This window comes from Oryza glaberrima, chromosome 10, assembly GCF_000147395.1.
Source record: "Oryza glaberrima chromosome 10, OglaRS2, whole genome shotgun sequence".
Lineage (NCBI taxonomy): Eukaryota > Viridiplantae > Streptophyta > Magnoliopsida > Poales > Poaceae > Oryza > Oryza glaberrima.
Genome location: NC_068335.1, coordinates 14,319,401 through 14,330,646, shown reverse-complemented (window position 1 = coordinate 14,330,646; position 11,246 = coordinate 14,319,401). Strand labels below are relative to the sequence as shown.

The 11,246-nt window shown below is 47.7% G+C and overlaps 2 protein-coding genes across 2 annotated transcripts; one reads left to right on the top strand and one right to left on the bottom strand.

The window, feature by feature from the left end:
• The first annotated feature begins 1,433 nt into the window (after positions 1-1,433).
• On the top strand, positions 1,434-4,848 carry LOC127752741 (calcium-transporting ATPase 7, plasma membrane-type). Its single transcript, XM_052278144.1, has one exon. It carries the CDS (start codon positions 1,613-1,615, stop codon positions 4,709-4,711), a length of 3,099 nt encoding a protein of 1,032 aa, XP_052134104.1. The 5' UTR covers positions 1,434-1,612; the 3' UTR covers positions 4,712-4,848.
• A 2,638-nt stretch (positions 4,849-7,486) lies between these two features.
• On the bottom strand, positions 7,487-8,732 carry LOC127752742 (probable histone H2A variant 2). The gene is made up of 2 exons (XM_052278145.1): positions 8,433-8,732; positions 7,487-8,062 (listed from the first exon to the last, which is right to left on the bottom strand). Exons 1-2 carry the CDS (start codon positions 8,553-8,555, stop codon positions 7,766-7,768), a joined length of 420 nt encoding a protein of 139 aa, XP_052134105.1. The 5' UTR covers positions 8,556-8,732; the 3' UTR covers positions 7,487-7,765.
• Positions 8,733-11,246: the final 2,514 nt, after the last annotated feature.

Sequence of the window (11,246 nt, the reverse complement as noted above, 5' to 3'; positions counted from 1 at the left end):
GGAAATCTGGTGCGAGAGGAACAGGCGAGTTTTCAAAGATAAAGAACTTCAAATCCCTCAACTAACGGCAAGAATAATGGACGAAATACATACATGGTCGGCATATGGGGCAAAATATCTTGCGAGAATAGCGCCTTAACCTCTCATCCTTTGTTGTAATTTTCCTTTTTTCTGCTCTCCTCCCCCCTGTCTTTCCCCTTGTCACCATTGGTGGCATTTGTACAGTGCTTATCTTCTGAAATATAAAACCAGCTAAGCTGGCTAAGGTTTTTCAGGGGATTTATTGCTCGAAATTCGATCGGTTGCTTCAAAATCCAATAGGAAAGTGTGGAATAATATGGAAAAGAATATTCAATACTCCATCCATTTCACAATGTAAGACATTCTAGCATATCCCATATTCATATTGATGCTAATGAATATAGACATATATATGAATTATGCTAGAATGACTTACATTGTGAAACGGAGGAAGTATCATTTTTTGTAAAAAAAAAAAATCGTGTACGTATGCCACTTAGTTCTACAAAAACTTTCCACTCAAAAAAAAAGTTTTACAAAAACCATAGTATTAATAGTTGTTTTTAAATTTTCCAGTATTTTTTCAGAAAAAATGACAGGAACAGTATTTTTCAATTCGATCTGAATATATGATTTTGTCCCAAAAAACCTTAAATTTCTAATCGAGATTGAGATGTCAATATCTTACGAAAACCAGTAAGTTTTGGCCGAGAATGTAAATGCATGACCAACAGAATCTCAAAATACTAATCCCAAAATTGAGGATTTCTAATAAATCAAATCCAACAGTTGCCATGCTCAGATGCTGAATGCTTTCGCGGTTGCCCCGCAGCCAACATGAATAGTGCCACATTCACTGTGCGCAACCCCCGTAGCCGGCCTGTCGAACGATCCCTTAGAATTCCCAGCTTCAGTTTTTTTAGTTCTGCACATTAGGAGAGTCTACGTTCTCAATCCGTGCGTAAAGATTATGTTAGTAGATTTTCAAGATGGGATTTTAAAGATGGACTATCTCGGTGAGGGAAGGGTATTATCGTACTTTAAATTTCCATTACAGATTTCCTAAAATAAGATTTAGGGGATTAAATTTTGGATATCTCTCTGGTCAAACCCTTAAACCCCGTAGTTACCTTTCTTAATGCGCTAAATATAATTTGGATCGAAATGGTACTAAACACGGTTGTATGAAATGGTAAATAAAATACACACGGTAAATTTACCTCTAGTTACTTCTCTTGGTTACCTTCCCTCCCAATTACTAACCTTATTCTGTTCAACAATTTCTATTTTTAACTCACAAACGGTTGATCTTTGTAACAGACATAGTAATAATAGTGGAGGTTATTTCCATTACAGATTTCCTCGCAGCTTCTTGGTAGCTTCTGTTAAACCGTGATATATATAGGGGGCATATAGGAATCCATCCTTCCACCACCAATTCAATTCAGTTTCGCACCAATTCAGCAAATCCTTGGACCATTTTCTTTGAGAGTAATCGCTTGTGTTTCTCGAAATTGTGAGTAGTTTGATCCATTCATCTTTGTTGGTCGCTTGATTCGGCAGCGCCTGATCGATCAGGATCGGGTACTGGATGGAGTGCGCTGACTACTTCATCGGCTCCGGGCGGCGGTGCTCGCCGTCGACGTCGACGTCGAGAGAGGCGTGGAGGCCGGAGAAGCAATGGCGGAAAGCCACCAACGTCATCAGGGGGTGTCACAGGCTTCTGCGCCTCGGCGTCCTCTCCGCCGCCGCCGGCATCATGCGCCGGAACCCCTCCTATGTCGAGATCAAAGTGCACGACGAAGGCGAGCTGGACGTCTCATCCGGCGGCGACGGCGAGGCACCCGTGGCGTTCACTGTCGCCGCAGATGATGAGTCGTTCAAGGGACTCGTCAAGAACAAGCGGGAGGACTGCTTCCGCCTTCTGGGCGGCGGCGCCGGCGTCGCGGCGGTGCTGGCGTCCGGCGCGGAGCGCGGCATCCGCGGCGACGATGCCGACGTGGCGCGCCGCAAGAAGGCGTTCGGATCGAACACCTACCCGAAGCCCAAGCCCAAGGGGTTCTTCCGCCACGTGTGGGACGCGCTCGCCGACGTCTTCCTCATCGTGCTCCTCGTCTGCGCCGCCGTCTCCCTCGCCTTCGGCATCAAGGAGCACGGCATCAAGGACGGCTGGTACGACGGCGTCAGCATCTTCCTCGCCGTGTTCCTCGTCGCCGCGGTCTCCGCCGTCAGCAACCACAGCCAGGGCAAGCGGTTCGACAAGCTGGCACGGGAGTCCGAGAACATCATGGTCAGCGTCGTCCGCGCCGCGCGGCGCCAGGAGGTGTCCATATTCGACGTCGTCGTCGGCGACGTGGTGGTGCTCAAGATCGGCGACGTCGTCCCCGCCGACGGCGTGTTCCTGGATGGCCACGCGCTGCAGGTCGACGAGTCGAGCATGACCGGCGAGCCGCACCCCGTCGAGGTCGACGCCGTCAAGAGCCCCTTCCTCGCCTCCGGCGTCAAGGTTGTCGACGGCTACGGCAAGATGGTGGTCACCGCCGTCGGGACGGACACGGCGTGGGGCGAGATGATGCGCACCATCACCAGGGAGAACACCGACCCGACGCCGCTCCAGGAGCGCCTCGAGGGGCTCACCTCCAGCATCGGCAAGGTCGGCATCGCCGTCGCGGTGCTCGTCTTCGCCGTGCTCACGGCGAGGCACTTCACCGGCAGCACCAGGGACGAGCAGGGCAACGCGCTGTTCGACAAGAGGAATGTCACCTTCAACGCCGTGTTCAGCGGCCTCGTCAGCATCTTCCAGCAAGCCGTCACCATCATCGTCGTCGCCATCCCCGAGGGCCTCCCGCTCGCCGTGACATTGACGCTGGCCTTCTCCATGAAGAGGATGGTGAGGGAGAACGCGCTGGTGCGGCGGCTGTCGGCGTGCGAGACGATGGGCTCGGTCACCGCCATCTGCACCGACAAGACCGGGACGCTGACGCTGAACCAGATGAAGGTGACGGAGTTCTGGGTCGGCGCCGACCGGCCAAGATCCGCCGCGGCGGTGAACGGCGGCGTCGTGAGGTTGCTCTGCCAGGGCGCCGGGCTGAACACCACGGGCAGCGTGTACAAGCCGGACAACGTGTTGCCGCCGGAGATCACCGGCAGCCCGACGGAGAAGGCGCTGCTGTCGTGGGCGGTGGAGGAGCTCGCCATGGACGCCGACGCGCTCAAGAGGAAATGCAAGGTGGTGCGCGTCGAGGCGTTCAACTCCGACAAGAAGCGCAGCGGCGTGATGCTCCGCGACGCCGCCACCGGCGCGGTGACCGCGCACTGGAAAGGCGCCGCCGAGATGGTGCTCGCGAGGTGCACCGTGTACGTCGGCGCAGACGGCGCCGCGCGCGAGCTCGGCGTGGAGCAGAGGAGGAAGCTCGAGCAGGTGATCAACGACATGGCGGCGGCGAGCCTCCGCTGCATCGCGTTCGCCTACAAGCAAGTCGTCGACGGCGGCGACAGCGACAACGCCAAGATCGACGACGAGGGGCTGACATTGCTGGGCTTCGTCGGACTGAAAGACCCGTGCAGACCAGAGGTAAAATCCGCCATCGAAGCTTGCACCAAAGCAGGCATCGCCGTCAAGATGGTCACCGGCGACAACGTCCTCACGGCTCGCGCCATCGCCAAGGAATGCGGCATCATCTCCGGCAACGACGACGACGCCGCCGGCGTCGTGATCGAGGGGCACGAGTTCCGCGCCATGTCGGAGCAGGAGCAGCTCGCCATCGTCGACAACATCCGCGTCATGGCGCGGTCGCTGCCACTCGACAAGCTGGTGCTCGTCCAGCGCCTGAAGCAGAAGGGCCACGTGGTGGCCGTCACCGGCGACGGCACGAACGACGCGCCGGCGCTGAAAGAAGCCGACGTGGGCCTCTCCATGGGAGTCCAGGGCACCGAGGTCGCCAAGGAGAGCTCCGACATCGTCATCCTCAACGACAACTTCGACACGGTGGTGACGGCGACACGGTGGGGCCGCTGCGTGTACAACAACATCCAGAAGTTCATCCAGTTCCAGCTCACCGTCAACGTCGCGGCGCTCGTCATCAACTTCGTGTCGGCGGTGACCACGGGCAGGATGCCGCTGACCACGGTGCAGCTGCTGTGGGTGAACCTGATCATGGACACCATGGGCGCGCTGGCGCTCGCCACGGACACGCCGACCAAGGGGCTGATGCGCCGCCCGCCCATCGGCCGCACCGCGCCGCTGATCAGCAACGCCATGTGGCGCAACCTGGCGGCGCAGGCGGCGTACCAGGTGGCCGTGCTGCTGGCGCTCCAGTACCGCGGCTTCGGCGGCGCCGGCGCCGGCGAGAGGGCGAACGGGACGATGATCTTCAACGCGTTCGTGCTGTGCCAGGTGTTCAACGAGTTCAACGCGAGGGAGATCGAGAGGAGGAACGTGTTCGCCGGCGTGCACCGGAACAGGATGTTCCTGGGCATCGTCGCCGTCACGGTGGCGCTGCAGGTGGTGATGGTGGAGTTGCTGACCAAGTTCGCCGGAACGGAGAGGCTGGGGTGGGGGCAGTGGGGCGCCTGCGTCGGCATCGCCGCCGTGTCGTGGCCCATCGGGTGGGCCGTCAAGTGCATCCCGGTGCCGGAGCGGCCGTTCCACGAGATCATCACGGCGAGGAGGAGGAGAAGATCGACATAACTATCAACGCTTACCACTGTTCATATTTTCGGATTTTTGTCGGTAGCTTAGGCCATTCTTTTGGAGATATTATACCATCTTGTTATTTGCCATATATAATATGATATATGATTTGTTTGGTTCATCAATATTACTCATATCTTTTCTCTTTTAGGTCTTGTCCGTCTAATCTCTCGCCTAATCCCTTTCTCATAGGAGTTATTAAACGAACAAGGCTTTACGATATGCCATTTGCCATTTTGTCATCAGGCGTGACAACTGACAATACTCAGATTTGTGACACAGAATTTCATAAAGGACAAGGCGCGTGCGTGCGGCTACGTGTATCTCACGATGCATAATGATAATAAGTTGGAATTTGCTCTATCTCTTCCATGATCTGAAAAATGCAGAATTATGTGAATGCAACCCTAACCTCAAAGTGCAGATATGTGCTCTGTCAAATGATTTAGGCCGAGTTTAGTTCCAAACTTTTTATTCAAACTCCCAACTTTTCTATTACATCAAAACTTTCCTACACATACAAACTTTCGATTTTTTCGTCACATTGTTCCAATTTCAATCAAACTTCTAATTTTGGTGTGAACTAAACACACAGGCCGGCCTCTGAATATCTGATTCAGATGGAAACCTGAATTTCAAACAGGCTAGCAGCATGCATCAAGTATGTGTTTTTGGCAGTCGTTGTCAGAACCAAGAAACTTTGGTTGTTGCAAACTCCGAATTCTTGTTGTCACTCATAAATAACGACTCTTCCCAATGTTCGGCAGGAGATGAGGATCGGATAGTTAGGTATCGTAAGTTGTGATGAGTCACAAAAGATAGTTTGCTCCAGATGCTGAGCGCAAGGACCAGGTTATTTTTAGACTTGAACTCAGAAAGAATGTTACAGAATTTCCTGGACGTTTCCTTCAAAGAACTCTCCATTTCTGTCAGAATGGGTTTCGCCTTTTGTTCATATGGAATCAACTTATACCACACTGAAGAAACAATGGCTCGTGAATGTACTTACATTTTGTTCATATGGAATCAACTTTTTTTGAAAATTTTACAGCGTGCTGCTCCGTCTTTGCAAGTTTCAGTGCCACTTCTTTCTATCGCCAGTTGCAACACGTCAACAAAAAAGAGAGTAAATTGCACTTTCGTATATGTTGTAACAGGGTGTAAATGACATCCCCCACGTAATATGATAAGAAACTTTTGTTCCCAAATGCGGTTCTTGCTGTCACTCAGTAACAACGTTTCTACCAAATGTTCGGCAGGAGAATCGGATCGTTAGGTATTGCAAGCTTGTGACTCAAAACATGGTTCATTCGGTCATTACATATGCTGATATGCTCAGCGCTGGGATCAGGTTGTTTTTATAGACCTGTAATACAAGAAAGAAAGTTAAGTGAATTTCCTGTATGTTTCTTCCAGAGAACTATCCTTTTCTGTGAGAATGGGGTTTCGCCTTTGCTTATACCAAACTAAAGAGACATTTGTTTGTGATTTTACTTACATTACTTTTGAAAAATTCTGCAGTGTGGGTGGCAACTGCTCCTAGCTTCTTTGCAAGTTTCCATTGCGAGGTCTCTCTCACTGCACGGTAAAAAAAAAATTGACCTGAATAATTTAGTTTTCACGTCCTTCTCAGATTAACCAGTAATGAGAACTCTCTCCTGACACCGTCAAAAAATTACTTCTAGTTTAGTTTAAACGTCCTTCTTATATTTACCCAGCAGTTTCTTGGGAATGAGAAGTTAAGGGGAAGTAAAGTTCATTCTTTGAGAAGCTTTTGACAGAGTAATGTAGATGAAGTCTAAGTAAATTTACTTAGGATGCATATTTTTTATAGTAGTGCTGAAGACAAGGTTGTGTACTGAGCACAAAAAAAGTCTGAATTTCCTGTCCATGCTGATCTAAAACAATGAACTGGTCTAATCTGATTATCTGAAGAACCATCTAAAAAGATCTTAACTTGGCAACTTTTGTTGAACCAAGCCAATTTCCACCAACCTATAGGATGTAAAATTCCTTGAAAATAAAACAAATCACAACAATACATCACATTCCCAAACGACTGTTGCTGATCTTGCCTGTCACACAGTTGGAAATGCAAGTTCAGAGATTCACAGGTACTGTAACAGATTGGCTATACAACTTACCTGGGATTGACAGGTGCAACAACCATACAGAGAACATCAAACACAAAGTGAAACAAATGAAAAATAAGGCAATAACACATTAGGCTATCAACCTATCACCAGTATGAAAATTGAAGACAGCTGAACATAAATAGGCCCATTTAGAACACAATTCTCCCATTTCCTAGGAGAATTGAGTGTTTCCTACTTCCTCTGTCCCATAACATAAGGGATTTTGGGTGAATGTAATACATCCTAAGACAACGAATCTACGTCACATCCTCCCCAAATCCCTTATATTATGGGATGGAGTATAATATTCTTGTAGATATCCTATAAAATTTCGATGTTCCACACATAGTATAAACAAAAAGGAAATTCCACAACCACCTGTTCTGATGCATCCTGGAGTGCAAGTCCCAGAATCAATCAAATCACTATGACATCTACAAAAGCAAAGGTCAGTAAGTGATCAACAAACTTGACTGGACAGCAGTAGCAAAGCTCTTGAAACCTGATCATAAATGACACTAAACCATACATCCAGTTCTTCTGAATGAGCTTAAACAGATGCAGCCTCAGATAGTCAGATAGCAAACCATCACAACATCACAAGCAAGCACTGTCATCAACAAGTAACAACCAAGCATTAGCTAGTCACCCAACAGAGAGAAAAATATAAGCAGTTTCAGATCACAACTACACCAAGCTGCTGCAAGTCAAGTCTTCAGCCCTACCACCAAATTACCAAAGGTTTAGCCAGCCATTACACAGATTCAGGAACACCTAATTCAGGTAATCACCATAACAACAAGTCCTAAATGATTAAGACTACTAGTGAAAAGATAACTGGGATTTTTTTCTCACTAATCCCCTAGCAGAGAAGTCATAGAAAACTTCCAAGAACACATAGCCGCCGCTGCCTCTCCTACTCCTTGGCGGTCTTGTTGATGAGGGACTTGTGGATGTGCGGGATGACGCCGCCGCCGGCTATGGTGCCCTTGATGAGGGTGTCGAGCTCCTCATCCCCGCGGATGGCGAGCTGCAGGTGGCGCGGGGTGATGCGCTTCACCTTGAGGTCCTTGCTGGCGTTGCCGGCGAGCTCCAGGACCTCCGCCGTCAGGTACTCGAGGATCGCCGCCGTGTACACCGCCGCCGTCGCCCCCACGCGGCCGTTCGCCGACACCCTCCCCTTCAGCTGCCTGTGGATACGCCCCACCGGGAACTGCATCCGCCATTGCCCCCAAGAAAACAAGCATCAGTGAGTACGCAGTTGTGCAAGAACTAGTGAAGCTTTCGGATAAAGAACTGGAACAACACGGGGTGGATTTGCGCGAAAAATTGGGGGGAATTCACGAAGGCGACAAAGATGAACAGTAAATCTGGCAAGAACTAGAGCGTTTTGCTAATGCACTCGTCTGAAATTGAATCTGCTAACGAAGCTAAGAACAGAATCGACGCGGAACCACCAGATCTACCAAAACGCAGCCAAGAAACCGCCTAAAACCATCCAGATTTCCGCAACCGCAGCCGAGAACAACCAAGAAAAAGATGAACCGTCGCGAGAGGCGCGTCGGGGAAGGGAGAGAGAGAACCTGGATCCCGGCGCGGGAGGAGCGGGATACGGGCGCCTTCTTGCGGTCCTTGTCCTTGTCGGCGGCGGCCTTCGCCGCCGTCGTCTTCGCCGCGAGCAGCCCCTTCCCTCCCTTCCCCGCCATTGCTCCTCCTCCTCCTCCTCCTCTCCCTCTCCCTCTCTCGCTCGCGTTGGTGGTTCGGCTGCCTCGCGTCCGCTCTCTCTCCCTCTCTCTCCCCCTTCCTCGCTGTAGAATTTATGTCGGTTTGGGAGGAGCGCGCGGAGGTTTTGGAGGGAAATTTTCGCGGGCGACGCGGGGGTTTTGGGCGAATTTCGAATTCCACCGCGCGGCGAGGAATTAATTTCGAGGATTTTCGGCGGCGGCGGCGTGGGTGGGAGATGAAGGGAGACGTGAAGGGTAGAGAGCGTGGGCCTTGTTAACCCAGTAAAACACGGCCCATTAATTAGACAGTACAAACTGGGCCTTCTGGATGAGCTGGAACTTCGGCCCATTAACTTGTAGGCCCATTTTGTTTGGGCTGCTATTTTTTTCAATTTCCTGGCCCACGTCAGGAAATGAATGGACTATTCAAGGTTGGATGGGCTAGGATGAGTCCCCATCCAACAAAAGGAAACAAAAGCCCTTGAGTGTTGGACTGTTTCAAGGGCTAGCCTTTTCTCTTTTTTTTTTCTTTTGCTATATATTTTTCGACTCTAATTTCTCTTTTCGAATTAACTACAATTTTCAATCGGGGCCTCGGGGGCTATTACGCTCTCTTTTCCAAAATTTAAGTCGTTTTATAGACATATTATAAGAATTAAGAAAACAACTCAAAAGATTTCGGCCACCCTGCATATTGCATTGATAAAGATAAATCATTTGACTGTGAAAAACGAGCATTTAAATTTTCATGGAAAATATGAAATCATAGTTAAAAGTTAAAACAAACGTCTGAGTTCTAAAATGACTTACATTGAGGATACCTTTAAAAAAGATAAAGAATTTACATTTAAAATCAAAGGGGGTTGCTGGGCTACTTGGCTGTCGCAGCAAATACGAATAGTGCTCAAAGCCTGCAAACACCAAGCCAGAAGCACAACTACAATTGCAGCCAGGGTTCACCAAACCGTTTAGGATGGGGTTATCGCCACCCAACAGTATGACAATTATCGTAAGGTATACCGTGGTTTCAAAAACTAAAAAGATTACCGCACGTGATAACCGCGTTGTATTATAAACCTTGATTGCTGCATCCGCCTGCAGAACAGGCCTAGGGTGTAGTAAATAAAAAAAATGGTGTTGCTATGAAACACACACATACATACATACATATATATATATATATATACACCTATCCGTCTCGTAAAAGGCTCAATTCTAGTTATGAATTTAGATATATACGTGCCTAGATTTATAATTAGAATTGTTTTTTCCTGTACAGCTTAGTTAGGTCTTATTGGAAAACGAAACAATAGTACATAGATTCCCTGGATGGTGGTGTACTTCTTTGTGCCGTGGTTGGCCCTTCTTCCTCATCTTTGATGCCTCTATCCATCCATCCACATCCTTTACTGGCTTTGAGCAGCATCATCCTCAGTTCCAACTTTCAGCTACAAGCCACAACTTTCAACAGCATACAGTTCTTCCAGCTTTCAACTCAAGACGAAATCAACTTTTTTTTTTGTTCCAAGGAGCTACAGGCAATTCGAATTTAGTCCTTCTTTAGTTGGAAATTTTTTTTTTGGGTTTAGATGTCGCATTGGATATATGGACACGCATTTAAAGTATTAAACGTAGTCTAATAACAAAACAAATTATAGATTCCGCCAGAAAATTACAAGATAAAATTATTAAGCCTAATTAATATATCATTAGTAAATGTTTACTGTAGCACCATATTGTCAAATCATTGCGCAATTAGGCTTAAAAGACTCGTCTCGCAATTTACACGCAATCTGTGTAATTGCGCAATTAGGCTTAAAAGACTCGTCTCGCAATTTACACGTAATCTATGTAATTGGTTTTTTCTACATTTAATACTTCATGCATATGTCCAAACATTCGAAGGGTTTTTTCACTTTGATGACATTTTCAACCATACTATTTTATTTAAGTTACCAAAAAAATCTATGTTTACTTTGTTGCCAAATTTAGTTAATACATAAGAAATCCTGCTGAAATTTTGGCAATATTGCTATCTTGCCAAAATTTATTGCCAAAATTTTGGCATTGCCAAAACTTGGTCAGGTTTATTTTAGCTATAATCTAAACAGACCTGATGTGACAGCGTGAAAATTTTTATTTTAGGAACTAAACATGACCTTAGGTTACCAGTTCAAAATATTTAAGGACACTTTCATTCATGTCCAGGATAGGAAGTTTCAGTCAGGAATTTCAAGGAAATTGAACTTCCCGATAGGGTTTTCAACCTGGTTTTGAGGGGCCTTTCAAAATAACAATAATAATAATAATAATAATAATAAGGCTCTAGTTAACTTTGGCAGGGTTGTTGCAGTGCCAACTGCCAAGCCTAACACAGCGAGACCAAAGTGCACACTTTTAGCAATCGCCACTGAACTAAGAGCTTGTTTGGATAATTGCCAACATGAACTCTTCCAAATATAGATAGGCTGAAATTTTCAATAAAGCAGGATCATTCCACTGTTGCCAAAGTTTTAGTACTACATTTTTTTTCATAACAACAAGCATGAATGTTTCATTCTGTCGGTATTGCCAATTCTCTTGTATGGTTAGCATTTGTAACAAACCAAACAACCGCACTACACATACGTAAAGGACGCTTCCACCACGACCTACTTCCCGTTGCATCTTGGT

Excerpts from the sequence above, each read along its gene's own strand:
- LOC127752741 (XM_052278144.1), top strand. The coding sequence starts at position 1,613 with ATGGAGTGCGCTGACTACTTCATCGGCTCCGGGCGGCGGTGCTCGCCG.
- LOC127752742 (XM_052278145.1), bottom strand. The coding sequence starts at position 8,555 with ATGGCGGGGAAGGGAGGGAAGGGGCTGCTCGCGGCGAAGACGACGGCG. Across the intron at positions 8,063-8,432 it reads CCTCCCGCGCCGGGATCCAG|TTCCCGGTGGGGCGTATCCA; the intron begins GTTCTCTCTCTC and ends TGGCGGATGCAG.